The following is a 22,415-nucleotide window of genomic DNA, read 5'->3' as shown; positions in this document are numbered from 1 at the left end:
CGTGCGCTTATTTTTATTGAAAAAATTTAAAAAGGTTGATGCTGGGATTCTATGTTTGTCACCCAATTTCTATTATCATAGTTAGATTTAAAAAACGTGATGAAATGTTTCTTCATAAAATAAAAAAAAAATAATGCGCATAAAAAATAAAATATTACTATGTTATATAAATGGTTGTGGTAATACATCTTCACCGTAGGTAAGTTTTCTAGTAATATCAACTGCCAACATGACTCCGGTTCTCTAGAACATCAAAGGCCACAACGAATAACAACATTAAATAAACGAAAAATCATTATACAAATGATTTTTATCATTTAATTTTAGAAGACAAAATGAAAAAGTTTTTATTTCAACATCTATATGAGAAAGATAAGTCATTATTGAAAGTGGTATGTATATGTAACTATTTGTGATATGAAAATTAATAATAAATAAGGGGTAAACACTATTTATTTTATAATTTCAAGCTGCTATTAGTTCGCATAGTTCAAGGAATTTTATTTATTTAAAAAGATATATATTAAGACAAAACAAAAATGTAGTTGAAATATAGCAAGAAAATTTAACTGAAACATAGTAGAAAAGCATGGTCTTTAATTTATAAGAAATTACACGTAGCTGCTAGTAAGCAGGGTCATTATTTAGAAATATTAGTTAATTATTACAAGCTGCTGGTAAGTAGGCATAGCCTGTACTGTAATAATATTATTCATTCATATGTCTGAGACACTGCTTATAGTTGTTTCCAAGTCTGATGCGAATGACCATGAATGAATGTTGTGTGCTACACCAGTTTTTGAAGTAGCAGAAAAACCAATCCTAACAATGTTGGGAAGCACAGTTTTCAAATCAACCGCTTGTGCAATGCTAGTGTATTCTCCATTCTCGTAAGTGACAAGAGCACTCAACTCGTTAGAAGGAGAGTCATATGTTATAGTTACTTTTGTCAATGAATCACTCACCCAATTCCATTTCTCAGTTTTGAGCGAAATTAAAGAGTTGACATCGATTCCAATATGTCTCATATAGGGATCAAAATAATTGGGATAAAGGTCAAACTCTAAACCAACAAATCGATTTATTGCATTTTTACCATCAACTACTCCTAGATATAGACTGTCTGAGTTATTGGGAATCACGGTGTCCAGGGGTGCAATGAAAAAGATCAGTCCATCAGTTGGACAATGTTGTTTCTCCGGGGATTCTACAACGAACGAAAAGGAAGTGTTAAAGCTGGCAACTTGGCCAGTAGTATCGTTCCAAAGGGTCACAGGTGTTTTATATAAGGCACGCCCTGTGGTTGTAGCTGGAGGTTTTCTGTTGGTGAGTGCCACAAAACCACCGTCTACAAAATGGGCGTCCCCTTGAAGGATTAATTCTGGATTACCATTGGTGAGTTTGTTGAAATTGAAGGAAAGTGGTTGAGCTGAGTTTATATTTGTGGCCAACAGGAAAAAGAAAACAAGAGAGAATAGTCTGTGAGTTGGAAGGTTTGTGAGATGAAAAGCCATGGTGAGTAGTGTGAAGTTATGAATGAAGATAATAGGAAGGTTTCTCACACATATATAATGTCATGGTAGGTATTGTCAAGCCCGCCATCCATTATTATAATAAACATGAAAAATATTACTTGAATCATTTAACATGCTTTATATTTTTTGTGCCACGTTCATTTCTTATTTTGAGATGCGATTGGAACTCATATATATTATATTGTACATTTAATTTGGATTATTCTTTCACCTCTTCCGTCTTTTTGGTGCTACGATCAGCTCTTACTTTATGCTCTAGTATATATATTTTTGTTTATCCTATAATTTAATCTTGTTTCATGTTTGATTGTGTCTAATTTGCTTTATTTGTGTGAGTTTGAAGATGTGGGACTTAAATCATCAATCTATGACACAAGTGTTTGAACTTGTCACTATTGACTAGCTTAATCAAAATATTTAATGGTATATTTTTAATATTATATATTAATATATTAAAATTAATATTTAATTATTCAGTGTTTCACTTTTAATTTTTTTCGTATTTTATTAATTTTTGTTATATTGAATATTTGGGTATTATTTAAAGCAATTTTAAACTCATATTCTATTTCAAAAGAGGTTTTATCTTTAAAAAACAACATATTGCATAAAAATATATCATACTTAAAGTAATAAATTTATGTATTACTATACATCATCACTTATTAATGAGTGAATATTAATGAGTCTACATTTATTAGGTGAATAAAATACATTAAACATTATACTAAAACTCATTATTAACAACTCTTTCACGAAACTCATTTTTCAATCAACTTGCGGTGAACTTCATCGCATGCATTTGGCTTTGTTTCTGGCAATGGTGATTTTGGGTTTCAGCGAAGTTTGATGGGAAATCGCTAATTTCAGAAGGACATCGCACAACTCGATGAATGTGGGTAGTAGTGACGACAAGCACAATTAAGAAATCAGACAAAATTTTCAGTGCAGAGTATGGATTCGACCCGAGCTTTTCACGGTTCATATTTAGCATTTGAGCCAAATTTTTGATACAGGTTTTTTTGATTTCAAATTGACTTTTAGTTTAGTATAGAATTTGATTTACGTTTTCTATTCAAAATTGGTTGCATTTTGGAATTCTTGCATTTTTACGGTTTCACTCAATTACGGGTTCTACTACAGTTTGATTGTGATTCGATTTTGGTGCAGATTTTGGTTTGAACTAAAATTAGAAGTATACATCATCATAAAGCTAAACCGGAAGAAAAATGAAGATTTTGTCCTCGCCCGCAAGGTGTTCGATGAAATGTACTGATACACTGAATTAAGGATAACAGCTGACATGAAATTTTGTTTTGACGTAACACTAGTAATGGCTGATTAGTTATCATTTCTTTTCTCGACGGTGTGGATTTTTCCCACTTGATTTGATTGTTTTATGGTCTTAGCTGATTAGGTAAAAAAAAATTGACTGTATTTGTTTTTGTTGCAGCATTAGTGGGAGTAGTCTGCACTTCTTTTTTGATCCGCCCACAATTGTATGTTTGGTCTGTTTTCATTTTGTGTGTAGTTGTTAGTTTGTAACAGTGTTCCATACTTGTAATTTTGTAGCATTGTTGAATTGGTTTGAATTATGGATATGTTCACAACTAGTGAAGTAATGATAAGTTTTTGTTTATGGTTTCCTATATTCTTGCTCAAGTATATGTAAGTAACTGCAATGGCATGTTCTATAGGTTTTCTAAAGGAACCGTTCAGTCTTTATGATTCTCCAAAAAGGAAGTATGTGGTAAAACTCATTCTGTTTTTCCAAAAATATTCTTCCATGTAAGTTATACAATTTTACAGTGACATGTTTATGTGGCTTCGATGAAGGTATTATATGATGATGGAGAAGAAGAAAAACTTGTCATGGAAATGGAATGTTGAGAGCTTATCAAAGAGGGCCCCACAAATGTATTAAGGTCAATTTTCCCATTAGTCATCTTTCGTCTAAGTAGTTTATATGTTCTTCTGTTTCCATTTCCACTAAAAAGAGATTAAATGTCTTTGATGTCTGAGGTGTATGTTGAAAGTATATTGGAGTACTTTTAGTTTATCGTTTCCACAGGGATTTATGTGATATCACCGCTGTTCTATAGTTTATACTGTCTTGAGATAAAGTTACTTTGGGTTTAGTTTGGTAAAAGATCATTCACAAGTTTAGTAGTAAAGATTAAAATTTGGAAAGTTCTAAGTTTATAGAAAAGTATCAAGACTTGATTTAATCGACCTACTATTGTATGTCTTCCTACGAACATGCGTATGAATTCGTTATCAATCAATACTTCATGTATCGTTCGTCTATACCGTTCGTTTCCGCAACGTTTTAACAAGATTTACTGTATTGTTCAACCAACGATTTCTCAACCGATTGAACAATACAAATTACATTTATAAGCCAATACAAAGTGATTATCAACCATTAATTCCATGTCTAAACTTAATGTTTGATAGATGATAGAGTTAGATCAAGATTGAAATATTATATTTCACAAACATTTAAACCATATAAATTCAAAAGTAAACAAACTAGATCATCTATATTGATTAATAACTTGTTCATATACAATATTCACAAGAAAAACATAAAAAAGATAAGGAAGATTACATCAAAGCCTTGACACCAAAAGGGTTTAGCTATCCATAGACACGGTAGCTTGCACAAGAAGAAGGGAATGAAGACGAGCAAGCATCAATGGTGATTTCTTGACGATCAATGCTCCAATTATCCGATTCTATGTTGCTACAGTGGTATTAGGGTTCCTTTGTTCTCAAAATGGTGTAACTTCTTTAAAAAACATAACTGATCTATTTATACAAAAATCAGGTTCTGTCAAGCAAAACAATGATAAATTACAAGGAACATAAAACAACCACAAGATCACAAATTTAACCATGAAAAAATGGGTGGTTCAAATTCCAAAAGCACACAAAAGTAACATCTTGCCATTACCATAATAACACCATGATTAAGATACTAGTCCTATACAAATTCTACGTCAACAATTCCTAAAGAAAAATAAGTTCAAGAATGAATCACAACATACACACTTCTCTTGTAAGAGAACAAAATTGAGCATCCTAACACTCACACAACAATGACACTAACATCCAGAATTAATTATGCATTCATCTAAACAACAATTATACATAAAGCGTAAAATAGTTGTCCTAATATATAGTTGTTTAATTTATTATATGCCGAACTTGTAGATATGTACATGAAATATGATAAGTAAAATAGGGTGTAATGTAGCATATGAAATAGGGTGTAAATGAAATTAAATTCAATATAATTTGTTCATTCATAAATGGTGTATTTACACCCGATTTTTATTAAAATAGGTGTAATTAACAAAGTATTTACACCTGTTTTATAATAAAATAGGGTGTAATTAAGATCGTATTTACACCCTATTTTTATTAAAAATGGGTGAAACTTAAAACGTATTTACACCTGATTTTTATTAAAATAAGGTGTAATTAAGAACGTATTTACACCCATTTTTTATTGTTAAAATAAGGTGTAATTAAGACCGTATTTACACCCGATTTTTATTAAAATAGGGTGTAAACTAGAACGTATTTACACCCGTTTTAAACGGGTGTAAATTGGCTAGACAATTCTCACCCGGTGGATATACACCCATTTTTTATTAAAAACAATGGATGTAAATTTAATAAAAAAATTGGTGTAAATTAATATTTTTGTACTAGTGATTGTAAAAGCAGTCAATGTTTTATGGAAATTAAAAGTTTCGTCTAACATTTCTCATTTTGGGTGGAGGTTTATACTAAACCGATTAATCTCGATAAAAGACCAATTGATTTATCGTGGAGTAGTGGTGGACACTAGTTGCGTTTTTTTGTGCTTTGAATATTGAGTATAGTGCTCAACTTTTCGGGCGTTTTGTGTTCTTGATTGGTATTTGGAACAAAGTGTATGAGTTAACCGGTAATGGACTTGAATGTCGGTGTTGGAATTAATGGCGTTCTTTCTCCATTCCGAGAAAGTCAAGGTTAAGTCGGAGAGGATTACCGTCGCTGTTATTTGGCTTGTAACTGTCTGATCTTTATGGTTGATGCGCAATGAGGTCATTTTTAGAGGAGCCTTGTTTAGTTTTGTAGAGTGTTTGTCATCGTTAATGTTCCTGTCATGGACATGGATGAATTCTTCTTGTAATTCTGTAAATAGTGGCAATTTCTAGGTTTGGGATACCCTACCTCTTCTTTGTTTTAGGTGGTAGGTGTTCTTTCCATTGTATTTTCGGGTGGAGTATCCCTTATACTCCCCTCTAATAATAACTTTACTTATCAAAAAAAAGTTGTCAACTTAAACATTTCCAAAATCAATAGGAGGAGACCTTAAAGATGGCATTCAGAAAGATTGTAATGGATTGTTTGATCTGATTTACAGATATTAAAGATGACAAGAGTTTGATGTCAAAGCTGATAATCGGTCTATATTACTATAACATTTATGAGAAAGAAAGAAAGTGCATACAATACACATAGTCTCAACCGGCCGGTGGACTATTATTTCAATGATATTGGTATTAGTGTCCCTATTAGTGATATAAATTTTTATTTGCCTATGAATTTTTTAATTCCTCGAAAGGTTACTAATTATTGTGTTTGGTTATTTTTGTGATTTACAAAATATGGAATTACCTAAATAAAAAAAATAGTAAAATGAATTATTGATTTGCAAAATTCAAATAATCTATTTTACTACACTTGTTGAATGAATATTAAAAGTGTGATAATTATCTACGGATCTAGTTTTATTGGCCGAGAAACGTGGCCTACAAAATTTAACATTGTATTTATGTCATTTAAATTGACGTGTGTGGTACTTAAATTGACCTGTTAGCGATCAAAATCCACTTCTATTTGACTAATTTTGAAACTCTTGTTTTTCAAACTCGACTATTTTTATTCAATTACCTTTAATTTGACATCTTATTATTTCTTACTAATAAATTAAATGATTTAAATTGGAAATAAGATATTTTTAGTGGCAAACTTATATACATCACAACATGAGAAAATAAAAACTAAAAAAAATGTTGACGTCACTATGGAAGGCTTAGAGAGACCAAAACATGTCAGTTTATGATAACAAAAATCATGATACATTCTATCTTCTTAAGGAAAACAAACTAGTTAAATGTTGTTAGGAAAATCTTCAAGTCACTGTTCACTATAACAAATAACGTTTTCATGAAGAAGTTTCTACGTTATCCATAAAAAAATAGAGGTTTTATTCCAAGGCGCACCATATATATATATATATATATATATATATATATATATATATATATATATATATATATATATATAAACAACTTGTTACCTCTCTGTTTTTATAAAACCCGGAGTAATATACCATTCCTGACATGTTTCAAGTCTCAGCTAATACACTTTATGTTTTTATTTGTTAACAACTTTAAATTAAATGATTTAAGTCTTCGGTTTCTTTGATAAATCGAGGGATAAAATAATCAGATTTTACTATAGAAAAGCTCGTTGAACAGATTTTACCCTAATATTATCTTTATCTTTTTTTTTTGAAAAAAAGGAATAATATATAAGGGAGAACTAAGGGTTATCCAACCTGTTTACAAAAGAGAGCAAGCTCGACAAAAGAGATGACGCACCAATTTCAATTACGACAAAAAAACAAAGGCTCTTTGCTAAATTCGTAAAAGGAACAATTGGATTGAGTAATATCCCTACAAAAAGTCCAACTCCAAACTGAAGTTTTGATCCTCCAAAGCAAATCATCCAAGCTCCACTTCTCCTCCCTAAAACACACCCCATTCCTAGCCAACCAAATGGACCAAGTCGTAGCAAGCCAAATTAAATCCACTTTTTTTTCCTCTAACTTTATAGATTTACAAAATGAGCGCCAATCCATAAAACTTGAATAACACTCGTTAACCTCTATCCCCCTTTTTCCTATCCAAAAAGCTATACCCCTCCATATATTCTTAACCAAATTACAAGCAACAAAAGAATGATCCCTTGTTTCCGGTTCCATGCCACAAAAAGCACATTTTAAATGAGCTAAAGGGATCGGGATACCTCTCTTCAACAAAAGATCTTTGGTTGGAAGCCGATTCTCCAAAAGTCTCCATCCAAAAGCTTTAATCTTAAACGGCACGCCCGTTTTCCCCACAATTCCAAAAGCCTCCTCAAATCTACAAGGGGGACCAAAAGGAATACGAAGATTAGCGTAACCATTATAACAAGATGCCACTGAAAAATCTTCACCCCCATTAGCACTCCACCTAACCACGTCGTGACCATCACCCCACCCCTCATAAGCCTCCAACAAAACACGCAAACTCTCCCTCTCCTCCCCCACCACCGAACCAACCTCAACCACCTCCGAAACCCCCAAATCACCCCACACCCACTCACCATTCACCCATCCACCCATCCCCTCCACCGACACCCCTAATTAAGTCGGGAAGCCTCAAAAGCCGCTCTAAACTCATCTCTCAAAATCAAACAAGTCAACCACTTTGATTCCCAAAAAAGCGTATTAAAACCATTTTTCGGACCAAAACAACAAGAAGAAAGAAATGGATCATAGTAAGGACTTCTCCCTATCTTCACTAAGTCTTTCCACCACAAAGAAACCCCCTTGTTACCAACACGATCTTCATTACCCCACATAACCTTAGTTGCTAAATCTCCATACCGAGCCTTTAATATATGGTACCAAAAAGAATCCGAACCTTGTAAAACTTTATTTGTAGCCGCCCCACTGTCAAATGCATTATTTTTTTACGATGGATAGCAAAACTCAAAAGAATGTTCTTCTATCTTGAACAAAATATTTTTCCAGCTTTTGCAGTACATCTGCAACAATGGTGTTGTTGTTGTTGTAGTAGTTATTGTTTAAGGTTTTGATAAGTATAATTTATTCCTAAAAGTCTTTACTTAAAAGTTGTTAGGAAACTCCTAAAGCCTGTATTAGTTCTCACACATGATAAGTATTAACTACTAAAAAAAATGTAATTTATGGGTGAATATGGAATATAAATTCCTCACTAATTGGGAGAGATTTTGTGAAGAAAAACTATATACTCGATAAAATTAAGAAAGCTATTTGAGACAAAATTATTCAGTCACCAAAAATCTATAATAAAGTCGCTCAGAGATTTGCGATGAATTTTATTCTTTCTAATCTTTCTATCAAAAAGTTATTTCTAAAACATGCTAGATATATTAGTATTCTATGAGAGAATGATTCAAACTCTTACTTTTTTTTTTTAATGTAAAAAAGTGAAACTAAATTATTTTTTTTATATTGTAGATTAAAATTTTTATTAAAATTATACTTAATATTTTTCACAAAATTGGTATCGAAAATCCTTAAACCTCCATCGATTCACGAATATGAAGGTTCCACCAGTAACTCAAAGAAAGAACAAGAGTGCAAACGATTTTTCTAAGAAATTACTTTCAAGAAGTGAAAATTATGTCACAAATTTTCTTGACAAATAAACTTATTTTGGATCTTTCATGTAATCGCCACCACTAAATGTCAAACCAAATACTTACTAGCCCTTCCCTTAAAATTACAGCCAAGGTAGCTAAAACTCTCAAATAGGAAATTAAAATCAACGACTTTCACCAATTCATACTCAAGCCACCTAAGATTTTGACCAACTGCTAATTAGCATTTAAAAAAATGGAATATTAAGTTCTTGGAATGGAAATGGTCTTTTTGCGGGAATATTCTCACTCCAATTACTCTTTTTACGACTTTAACAAGGAACAGTTGTTTTTTCTCTCGTAATTTAATTGGTATGTAATCTTTTCTTTTTGTCGAGATTTCACGTTTTCCTTTGTAATGGGGTTGGAGAACCCTTAGTTCTCCCATATATATATATATATATATATATATATATATATATATATATATATATATATATATATATATATATATATATATATATATATATATATTGCTTATGAAAAAAAAGCATTTAAAAAATGGTGGCTACTAGACTTCAAATGGTCTTAGCGTAACACACAAGATGTCCCATAAGTGACCAACAAAACTCGATGTTTAAACTCTTTATAATAGCCTCTAGCATATCTCCTCGTCTTTAGACTCTTTATAACTCGAGAGATGCATTCTTTCATCGAAATTCTAGTCTTGATATTACAGAGATAACAATTCCTTTCACAAGCTACGCGTATCTTCGAGTTCCAACTCGGACTCGCGATTCACAACGCTTCACGCATCGACTACATCCGACAATCACTTATACGTGTCCAACATAAAATCCACTGCAACTTCATTACTCTATCACTTTCCAAACATCGGCATCTCTCGCAAAGGTTACTCACACTGACAACTTCACAATCCTCAACTGTGTTGAACATCGCAGCTCACTAAATGCTGCTTTCCAAAATCATTCTTAACTTCACGTCACCTTCGAATCCGGGTAATACCCAAAACTCTCAACGACACTTGCATCGTCACTTATCGACAGCATACCAGACTTTCTCTTACAACAGAAACCTCTCCGAGAAGCAAGGCTTCTCCCCCACTTATCATCAAACTACTCCCTGCAACAAAACAAGTAAGTGCCAACAGTGTTTCACAGACATGTCGCGTACTACAGGATAAAACACTGACAACATTCAACTATCGTACAAACTCAACAGACTAGACAGCTTGGCCGGACGGATCGACCTGCTCTGATACCACTAATGTAACACCCCATTTCTACCGGCAATTATAATACGGAAAATATCAGAGTATTTAAAAATTTCTCGACAAACAAATGAGGCGTCACATATTCACTTCAACAATAAATCACTTCATCGCATTTAGCGGATACATAGCACTTTCTAAAACAGAATAACTTTTATTAATAAAACAGCGGATTCATGATTCTCAATTTCCGACTCAAGTAACATCTTAATCACATAAACAACATCATATTAATAAAGCAACTTCACTTAACATATCATTCTAATAAACCAGGATGGTCACAATAAACAACAACATCATAAATATTATAAATCGTCCCCCGAGTGCTACGTATCAGAGCGGCAACCGACTCGATTAACGGCAACTAAATCTTCATACTCGAACACCTGCACGTTACCAATATAAAGGCAACGGCGAACAAGAGAAAAGGGTGAGATATCAAATCATATAAGTGAGCGCATGATAAATTGTATATTAGGATCCAGGAATATATAGTTATCACATCGCAAGTACTAATATTGCGATACACTTCATGCTTTCACTAATTCACAAATCTCACAACAAGTCACAACACTTCGTATTCATATCAATTATATATATATATATATATATATATATATATATATATATATATATACTTCATTTACTTTGCAAGCCAAGTCACAATTCATTATAAGTATAAATCACAATTCTAATCCTAAAACATCACCGCATATAAGTCATACATCTAGTCACAAAAACATCACATATAAGTCACCCAGACATATTCAGTTAATTGCACTCACAGGTATTGGTATCATCATACTATTCATAAAATCATCAATTCACATTTTCACATACTTCCATCATTTAACAAGTCACCAAATCCAATCACAATATATTCACAAAACGTCACAACTATGAATCACATAAGACACATGGGACATGACTCATGTATATGCATGTGGTACCAATCGGAGCTTCAGCCCCCGTCACCAATTGCCATTTGGGCCGTCATGTTTGCCATAATTTTCAGGCCGTCATGTTTTCCATAGTTTTCAGGCCGTCACAGAGTATGCATATGGAATGTGACTCGACAAACAAGACAACACAGCATACTCATCACAATCACATATAGTCACGAGGCATAAGCCTATATCACAATCACATTACCATTTATTCGAGGTAATTCCCGTCACCATAATATTTCATCTTCACTTAGTCACAAAATTTATCATCACAAATATATACAATATCACGTATTACCAATCATCACAAACATCGTCATGATTCGACACATCACGACAAACATATAACTTCACATATTAACGAAATCATTACAACAAATAGACACATTAAGTCGAGTCAAATTAGTCTTATAATCCTCCATAGGATAGTCTTTAAATTAACTCGCTAATCCATCATCAATTAACCAAAATTATTCACCTAAAAAAATCTCTAATTAATCGGGTTTATCCTGCATCACTACTGGTTATCTAATTTCCGGTTAAATCCTTAATATTCACAACTTTACGAATTTCCGGGTTATACTCCCAAGTCACTAAAAACACAACTCTACCGGTTAATTCGGATACAATTCTATTCTTTACCGGTTATTTGATTCGTTCGGATAAATTCTCAAGATACCGCTATTTACCGACAAACCGAATAATTAATCTAAGTCTAAGCATTTTCTAATTAAATAGGCTTATTTAAAATTAATTCAACTATTAATTTAATCGACCGATTAATATCACAATTTTGACAAAAGAACTCCACCATATTAATGTACTAATTAAACTTAGCTACCACGTAAATTTTCATCAAATTCCGGACAACTAATTATACTGCTTAATTCGGCTATTTCGATCAAACGGGACTATTTGAAATATATTGGTTTCTATAATTCCTACTGTTTCTAATATATGTCATTATAAAATCATGCTTCATTTCCTAACATGCAGTGCTACTGTAATGCAATAATTCTATTTCTCATATATATACATCCCACTAAGTAAAACAAAATAATGTAGTTACTGCACATACGAGGATTGCATCGAAAGTAATGGGATTCCGCCTGTCAAAATGAACTAAAGACACCCGTCATAGTGTCTTTCATATTTTCTTTCGTATATCATTTTTTTCCAGGCTCTCGTTAATAGCACAACATATACATTTTCAATAGCGTACAAACATGAACACAAACAGAAACAATCATTAACATCATGCATTATATTTCTATTTTAATTTTCAACAATCAGCAATGCACACATTCAATACAGCAAAGCAAAAACCTAAATCCCTAACCCTAACATACAATTTCTCATAACACCCCATTATAGGAAGAGAACCCCACCCTTACCTCTTTGGATTGAAGAAAACTCTACCAATCTTGGCTCTTGGTATGAGATTTCTCTAAACTTGGTTCTCCTCTTCAACACCTAGCCTCCTTCTTCATAAAAATAGTTTCTACTTTATGATATCTCTACACTTCCCTTAAACCCTTACTAACACTAAAAATCTATCCTTAATATAACATTGGGCCTAAGGGTAAAACCACATTATTATTCTTCACTTAGTAAAAATAGGCCCAATAAGCTCACTAACTCAAATTTAATTAAATTACTAATTCTAACGATATTTTATCGGTATAATAAATTAATCGTCACAATAAAATTATCGACCGATAATAATAATAATAATAATAATAATAATATAATACTATTTAATTAATCAAATAATCGAATAATCAAATAATCAAATAATCGAGGCGTTACACAAGGTATTCCACACATGAAAATTACAGCATATAGAGGAGTTGTTAACAGACCTAATTTTATATTACAATAAGTCTATATTATGAAAAATATGAATTGAATCATTTCACAAGCAAATGACTGTATAAAAAGCCAATAAGTATAGAAACTGTTTATATGTATTTTAAAGAAACTGTTTATATGTATTTTAAAGTTTATACAAATACAACTGATCGAAATCATTCTTTCCATGCTTTATATTTTGTGTCACGTTAATTTCTATCAAACTTTCCAGATGAGTTTCCCGGATTTATTTGATGTACCAACAAATAAACTGTGCACTGTTCATGATTCTTTTTAAAGGTCAAATATGCTGGTTGCATATTCATCCTTTACCAAAAGTAAAACGTTGTACTAATGGAGAAAACTTTGAAGATCTGAGCAAGAACAATGGCCTTAGGAACTTCTGCTGCTGCCGGCGATTGGGTTAAGGTGAACAAGAAGGGCAGACAGGGCAACTCAGGATTCAAATGGGACATCTTCAAGAATCCCTTAGCAGGTGTAAGAGGCGTCGTTACATCTTATTTCATCACGGATTTTGACAGTAAATGGGGAGCTAGAGACCTCTTCTTTGAGTTCAAAACATTGGGAGAGGTGGATGAGATTGTTATACCCCCTAAGCTTGATTGGAGAGGGGCTAAATACGGTTTTGTGCGGTTTGTAAAGGTTGCCGACGAAAGATTGCTGGAGGTTAAGCTAGATAACGTGTGGCTTGAAGGGAAAAAATTGAAGGCTAATGTATCCAGGTACAGGAGGAGTGGCCAAAACGTTGCTCACAAAGCGAAGCCACAAGCTTATACTGGGTCACGTCCAACGAGTACCAAGAATGCAGTGTGGGGATCAGGGGGTGGACCTGCTGCTATCCCAGGGATCAAACAACATTCTTATGCAGATTTGCTAAAACAAAAGACACCTGTTTGGGGTTCGAGTGAAGAAGGAGAACAATCGAAGAAAAATCATCCCAACATACTTAAAACAGGAGAAGTCAGCTGTCCAGAAATCATCAACAAATCTTTCTTCTACAGCACTAACAAAGAAAAGAATGAACGTTTCAGTAAAGCTATGGTGGGCATAACGAAAGTACCTGGTATGGCTTACGGAGTCAGCAAGAGCCTGTTGGAGGAGGGAATCTTCTCAGTCGTGGCGACTCCACTGGGACCTAATTTGTGTCTGTTGGAAGAGAAATCGGTAGGGGATCTAGATCTGTTATTGAGAGATGCAGGTGATTGGAAAGATCATTGGTTCAAGGAGGTTAGGAGGTGGTCGAAGTCGGATGTCGAATGCGTGAGGTCGGTGTGGGTTTCCATCTATGGCATCCCTTGCTTCGTGAGGAACAGAAGATTTTGTGAGAGCCTCCTTTCCGATATCGGGGTGGTGGCTAGCGGTGACGGACTTGAAGGAAACCAGATCAGAATGGATGTAACAAATGTTATGGTGTTTACTAACCATCTTGACACGATTAATAGACGGATCGATGCTTCCGTGGATGGTGTTTGGTACAGGATTCTCGTGAAGGAAGATACAACGGTGAGGGTGGGAGATCTGGAGGACTCCTCTACAGGATCTGTGTTCTCTTCGGACGATTCACTGGACTCCATTTCCACGGCGGAGGAGGGTGCCGGCGAGATGAAGGATTCAAATGTTGACGGCGCGTGCGAAGGGGCTTCTGGCTCACATTCCCAGTAAAGTGTCAGAGAACCTGAAACATCAACATCAGTAGATCAGGGAGGAGGATATTGTGGAAAAGGTTTTAAGGAAGTAGGCTTCAAGGAGGGTGCTTTACTGTCAGGAAAGGATGTTCAGGAAGGAACAGTTAGCTTTTCTAGTGTAACTCCCAGCAGGGTGGGTTGTACTGGGAGCGAAGACTTTTCTGGGAAGGAGAGAATTGAAAAGGTGGAGACGATAAAGCAGAATGCCGCAGAAGAGAGAGATAAGGTTTTGTGTCTAGGTGTTGAGGCATCGTTGGGCCCCACTAGTCATGGGCCTATTATTTTTTCTGAAGAGGCCCAAAAACGCAACTTGGACCCAGGTTTTGCTGGCAAACCGATTTTAGATGCAACGAAGGCCCTTTTGGAAAGTAGTGAAGACTTTTCCAGCTTTATTTCAACTTCTCCTTTGGTGGGACCCAATTTTTTGGAAAGAGAAGCTGTTGTCAAAGGTGGATTGTCCATGCACGTTAATAAGAATATAGTAGCGGGGGAGACACTGTCTTTTGATGCCCAATGTCTTAAATTGAAAAATTCTAAGAAGGTGAGAAAGCAATTGAGGGAGACTTTCAATTTGGGAGAAAGGGTTGATAACTTCATGTACCCTCCTGATCTAATGCTCCCCAAGAACCCCGATTTAGAACACCATCTCGTTGAGCAGGATTACTCGAGCAATTCTCTTACCCACTCGGATGTGAGGAATTGTAATGCTAGAATTATCAAAAGGGGTATTGGTGCGTCCTCGGAGGGTCTTTGGAAATCCATGCAATCGTTGGGAATTAATTACAATGCGGATTTTTGCAAACCTATCGCAACACTAGAGGAGATGGAGCTTCGTGGTCACAAAGGGAAGGAGATTTCTAAGGAGACTCAAAATGGTTTCAAATGATTATTTTCTCCCTAAATATTAGAGGAGGTGGCAAGAGGGTGAAGAGGAAGAGGATTGGTTTCAATATTCAGAGAGGTAGGGCGGATGTTGCTTTCTTACAAGAAACAAAATTGAGGGATATTCAGTTTCATCATGTCAAGGAGTTTTGGGGTGATGAGTGGGTGGAATGGTCTCATTTACAAGATAATTGCAATTAAAAAAAACAACATTGGATTGTCAAAATAAGTTTCAAGAATAATTTAATTTTTTTTATTATTAACTTAAAAATCTAGTTAAATGAATGCACATTCAATGAGTGGTTAGTGAAACAAGCAATCACTTATGATATAACAAATTCACTAATAAAAACATCAAATAATTCAGATAGATTGAGAGAACTTGATAACTAACCTTTCATGTAAGCTATGAAGAGTTGAAAACATGTGTTTTCTATGGAAATATTATATGAAAGACTAATATAATATTTTCACATCGAACACGAGTTCACAACTGTCTTAGATCCATGTTCAGTGATAAACATTTCTAGTTGCACCCCAGATAACATACAACATCAACAACATACAAATAAACACCTATAATTCAAAATAAAAATTGTGAGTGAATAACCGTATAAATTATAACTTACAGTTAATTATGAATGAAGAATAAAAACTACTTGTTATTTTTTCCATATTCCTTCTTGATGTTCCTTATATGAAGTAGACACAAAAATCTACACATAGAAGATAAAAAAAGAGATAAGAGAGAATCTAGTAAAAACATAAACAAATGTTTGTAGAAACAGAAACAAAAAGAATCTACTCATGGTCTTCCAGATAGTCAAAGTCAGATTCTTGATGTATAGTCTTAAAGGTAGATTTCTTCTTGTTATACCCCAAAATTTGCCCACTTCTTTTTTCAGGAAAGTTTCAATATGAAAACTAAGAGTCTCATATAAACATGGATTTTTTCAAAATATCCTGACATATGAAGAACTTGGTTTTCAGAATTTTTCTTACACAGTAACTTGGCTTACAGTGGAATTTATTCTTACGCAAACGCCAAATACTGTTCTTTACCTCACAAATACTATTTATTTATTTTACAGATAAATAGTACTAACACAGTTCATGCAGGGTTAAATCTTTTTGCAGGCGCAAAAGCAGGAAACTCACACTGTACTGGTAACAATTGTTTTTGTTTTCCCACTAACTTTTGTGCTATATTCCATTATTTTCAAAATCTTTTCAAATCTATCCTTTCAAATTCAAATCTCAACTTTATTCTATCCATCTCTCTTTTCCCAACAATACCTTACACTTTCTTTCAAATCTCACTACCACTCAAATTTTCCTTTTGTACGGAATCACGCTATTCCCCAACGTCTCTTTCCTTCTTTCCATTCTATAAATACCTCTCATTTTCTTTCATAAAATCTCACATCAAATTCCAATTCATCTTTCAAATTCCTACCTCATATCTATTTTCTCTTCTTCCCTGACAAGAATGGCAAAGTGGATAGAGACACTGTTTCTTACAGTCATCACCATTGCTACGGTGATCATGACTTTCTTCTGCCTGCATAGTCCTGAGGAGTGTGGACCTGCAATGATTATGCTCCCAATCATCTACATGTTATTGATCATAGCATGGTTCATCAACCGTCATTTTTAAAGTTTGCCGTGTTTCTTATTTTCTTAAACGTACCGTCTATTCGTCGTACTGTTCAATAGTATGTAATATTTATACTGTCAGTATTAAATGTTGTACTATTTGTCATAATATTGCTTAATTACTAAGATAATATTTTGTGTGTTTCTGCCAGTCAAATATTTCTATTTCTGTGCATTTAACAATTTTCAGGTTATTATCGGTAATTTTACCCGCATACCGTAAATATCAGTTATTTATTATGTTTCTGTTTCTAACAAGTCATGTAAATAAATTTTCATGCTTCACACAAAACAAAGACAAAAATAACAACAAAAAAGAAAAGAAAATTAACTTTGACAGTTGACTTTTTCACTTTAACTGCTGCTTCAGTACACGAACAGTCGGTTGACAGACAAACTGCAGACAGTACAATTCACAGTGATTTGTACAATCAATCAAATCAATCATTCACAATTCAAATTTCCAAGATTTTTGTGTTAGAAGTCTTCTGAATATCACATGATTAGCAGAAACTCAACACTGCACAAAAATCAGGTACGCTTAACTGCCTCCTATACAGACAGTCCCTAATCAGGGTTTTTCTTGTTTTAACAGGAGCAACAAGTTTTGAGAGCTCAAATGGATTTCATATACATCCATACATCTCAAAGTACCATCATACAAATTTTCAAACTTCAATTCACTCAGACGCACCGTCAGCAGCTCAAACAGTCAACAGACGACCCGTTTGACCAAAAAAGTCAACTGACAGTCAAAAATGAAATTTTTTGTCAAAGTCCATATTTTGTCAAAGGATTCAACATTTGATCATTGGATGATCACAATTCATCAAGGAAAGATCAAAAATCAACAAAACCCTAAGATTCAAAATTAGGGTTTTTGCCTGAAAAGTCAACTCAACTTTGACTGATCATAACTCTCTCATCCTTCATCCAAAAAATGTCAACCAAAGCTCATTTTGAAGGAAATTCAATTATCTTTCAAATGCAATTGATCCCATGGTCATAGCATTCACCATTTGAAAAATATGGCCAAAGACATTACAGGTCATTTTCAAAGTCAACAAAAAGACACTTTTTTCAAATGGACACACAAGGAGAACCAAAAATCATTTTGATATGAGACCAAAGACATTGGTTAGAGGACTCTTTGAGGTTTCCAAAAAGTGCAAGATCTCCTTCATATGACAAAAATTGAAGGATTCACACCTTGTTGAAGTTGGCTAAATTTTGGGAAAATGCATGAAATCAACATTGCTCAAAAATGTTTTTTTTCCAAAAGATGCCAAGTTTTTATGGTCCAAACATCTTTGCCATGATATTATGGGCCTCCCACGACCAAGACAAAGCCCACATCTATATTATCCATTTTTGACATAATTTTATCTTATTTTAAGATTAAAATTAAAGGAAATTGCATGGATAATTGATGGCTTGATCTCCAAGTATGACACACCTCCAAAGTCTTCATTTTTCTGCAGAAAATTGATGCCCAAGGCAAGAGCATTGAATGGAGTCAAGGATTGGTCAAAAATTCAAGGTTTTTAATATTTTAAAAACCAAACTTTCAACAAAGGCAACAAGGCTTCTTGCTTCACTTCCAAGCAGCCTTTGGGCTATAAAAGAAGCATCATACATCCACCATAAGGGGGGACACGAAATATATCAAGGCATAGTCAAGAAACTCATCAAAATTCTCTCAAAATTCCATAACTTTGTAAAATTCAAATTTCATTCTCCAATCAATATTAATACAAATCAAGCTTTTTAATCATCTTCTCCAACATCATAGAGTAAGATTAAACTCTTAATACAAGCACATGAGAGTCGTATAAGACATTCAAAGTTCTTCATGTACATATGCCTTTAATTTTCGTTTTCAGATATACAATTAATATCAATGTAAACTAACCATTCTATCATGCTCATAAGGTCCCATGTAGATGATCTGGGTCTTAACATGCCAACTCCCACGTGAAAATTAGCCTATACCATTAACCATTGAACATGAGTGTTCATACTTGAATCCTTTCGAATCCATAGTTACAAGGCTTGAATTGAAAAACTAACACCACCATCGTGTTCAGGAGACAATTTTAAGTCAGTCTGGGTCCTTTTCTTTTTCGTTCATGGCTGTTTTTGTAGGTTTTCAAAAAGCATGGAAATCTGAAGGAAAATCCGCAGGAAATTCCATAAGTAAATCCGCAGCTAATTTCGCAGGTACCAAGGAAGAAGATGATGAATAGTGGCGCTGAAATTTTGACCGCTTGCGTGGCAATTTCTAATCATCCCATTCGCTGGTCAAAAAACGTGGACCCCACGTTGAACCCTTGACTTCAGCATGATCACATGTTGAACCTCAAACCATGTGCATCATGTATCCACGCATCTGGGCCTTTGATCTCCATCAGTTCTTCATCCAACGCGCCTGATCCAGCAATCTACACCATGGATTTTCAATCATGCCACACCAGATCATATCCTTTTTATATTTTCTATTTTTATTTTATTTTTATTGCAAAAATAATTAAAAATACTTAAAAAATTCCAAAAATTCCACAAAAAATATTTTAAACTTCTAAAAATATATATTATTTTCTGAAATAAAAATATTTTATTTTTCTTCAAAATTTCAATATTTTTCATAATTAATTAGTATGTATTTATATATTTGCTTATTAATTATTTTAATTAGTCAAAAAATCATAAAAAAAATTGTTCTTTGTGTTAAATATTGTTTATATATCATAAACTAATTTTGTACATATTTAGGATAATTTTATCATTAAGTTGTAATTATTGGTGTAGTTATTTGCATAATTATGTTTTAATTAACTTAAAATATCCAAAAACAAATTTCAAAAATTCCAAAAAATTAGTTTTGTTCTAAAATCAATTAACAAACATTTTGTACATATTTTTAAACTTATTTGCTAGGTTTAATCATATTTCCATCTTTTCTTTATTTTAAATTAATTAATAATGCATTAATTATATTTAAAATAAATCACAAAAATACAAAAATATGCCTTTTATTTCTTGCAATTTAAAATTCCTAGATAAATGTATAGGATGTCAAATTCATGTAAATAGGCTAGTTTACATTTCCCGCACAATCGATGTAATAGCGTAGATTTACTTTCTGCACTTTACATTTCCGCATTTTAATTTCCAGCACCCATATAAACTGCGTGTATGTCAAAGATAAAACTGAACCGTCAGATCACTAACTTCAAAGATAAATATCTGAATTCAATCACAATCACATTTGCACCTCCTAGGGTAACCCCTTTTCACTCTTTTCAAAATCAAAGTTACATTTCTACTGTTTCGAGTACAAAATCGAACCTTTTGTTTATATCCGACGAATGGATAGATTTTTAAAGGGAACAAGGATAAAGACCTCCTAACTCAGGGTAGACCTCCTAGTTTGCTTGCTCAAAACCAAAACAAACAAAATTCTCATACACTGTTGTTTTTTTAAAACGAATTTTCCAAAGGACAATATTTTGTATACATCCAAACACGGATCATTACAAAATTAACGATCTTTTCAAAACATCTTTCGAAAGATAAACAAGCATTTGTATATATCCGCACAAGGATCATTACAAATTCTATTTGCAAAGGTATTTCAAAAACACAGGTAAAGCATTCCGAATCAATTGAAAAGTAAAGCAAATGAGCTAAGCAAACTAAAGAGCCCATGGATAACCATGGATACAAAGGGTGCTAACACCTTCCCTTTGTATAACCTACCCCCTTACCCAGAATCTCTCAAAGGTCTTTTTTCTGTTTCTTTTATAAACCTTTCCTTCATTGGATAAAATAAAAGGTCGGTGGCGACTCTGTAAACTTTTTCAAAAGTGACGCGAAAGCGTCCGATCGACAAAAAAAGGAGTCAGTTCACGTATCCCACCCACGGAGGGGTATGGCCCGAAAGGACGGTCCACAGAACTGGCGACTCTGCTGGGGAATACAAATTCAAAATGTTTTCAAAAGGGGTTACCTTTAGAGTATAGATCATTTCGATGTTTTCAATTGTTTGATCTGATTGCTTTACTTTTCACAGGTTTGCTTGGGTACTTTGCTTGTGTGAAAGATTCTAACCCGGATCTCGAGATACCTTAAGTATATGACAATAGACCAAGGAAACTGTACGGCATGTACCGATACGGTTGATCTGGTAGTCATCGTTAGTGTGATACTTTGGTTTATACTGATGTCCCTTGAAAGCGATCAAGGAGTATATTAGGCTTCCGAAGTGTCATTAACACTAATTTGTCTTAGAACCTTTTAGTTGAACTTGACTTGTGGCCTATTAAGTGGCTAGCTTTGAAATTGATCGAAGCTAGTTATCCTCGAGGAATATTCTTGATCGGCCGTCCGAGCGCCGTATTGAGATGTTGTCTCCAAGGATCATAGAACCCGAATACTATTCTAGGACAGGTTTTCAACCAACTCAACTTCAGAGGGGAGGGTATCACCTATCAACCTCATGCAAGCCTTTAAACCTAAGGCTATTGTTTGATTTGTTTTTGTGTGCCACATGTTTGCATCATAAGCACATCATTTTTGCACTACACATTTCAAGGATCAAAGAGTTTACTTTTGTTTTTGCAGGTAATGGCTCCCGCCACCAGAGATTACATCCGAATCAATATCTCAACGATACCGTCTGAGCTCAAAGTCTTGGTAGCAGAATTCCCCAGGAATGCTCAATTCACTGAAAAGCATGGTCACCTACTCCATTTGGTTACCTCAAAGTTTGAAGAAGACATGATACGGGTCCTGTTCCAGTTCTTCGACCCTGAACATCATTGCTTCACATTTCCTGATTACCAGTTGGTACCCACTTTGGAAGAATTCTCTGAATTAATTGGATTACCAATCCGAGATCAATTACCTTTCACTGGTTTAGAAAGAAAACCAAAACCTGAAGTCATTGCTGCTGCTTTACATCTGCAAAAGTCAGAAATCAAATCCAATTGGGAAACAAAGAGTGGAGTTGAGGGTTTGCTTGCCAAATTCTTACTGGAAAAGGCTCGACTACTGCTAGAAAACAAAAGTTATCCAGCTTTTGAAGAAGTTATGG

General features: G+C 33.9%; 2 protein-coding genes across 2 annotated transcripts; both read right to left on the bottom strand.

Annotated features, from left to right (window-relative positions):
- Positions 1-559: 559 nt before the first annotated feature.
- On the bottom strand, positions 560-1,530 carry LOC131614001 (non-seed lectin-like). The gene has a single exon (XM_058885632.1). It carries the CDS (start codon positions 1,512-1,514, stop codon positions 717-719), a length of 798 nt encoding a protein of 265 aa, XP_058741615.1. The 5' UTR covers positions 1,515-1,530; the 3' UTR covers positions 560-716.
- Positions 1,531-7,203: 5,673 nt separating this feature from the next.
- Positions 7,204-7,983, bottom strand: LOC131650961 (uncharacterized). The gene has a single exon (XM_058920656.1). The coding sequence runs from the start codon at positions 7,981-7,983 to the stop codon at positions 7,204-7,206; it is 780 nt and encodes a 259-aa protein (XP_058776639.1).
- Positions 7,984-22,415: the final 14,432 nt, after the last annotated feature.

Source organism: Vicia villosa, linkage group LG1 (assembly GCF_029867415.1).
Source record: "Vicia villosa cultivar HV-30 ecotype Madison, WI linkage group LG1, Vvil1.0, whole genome shotgun sequence".
Classification (NCBI taxonomy): domain Eukaryota; kingdom Viridiplantae; phylum Streptophyta; class Magnoliopsida; order Fabales; family Fabaceae; genus Vicia; species Vicia villosa.
The sequence above is the reverse complement of the archived record's forward strand: the minus strand, read 5'-3'. Positions and strand labels throughout refer to the sequence as shown.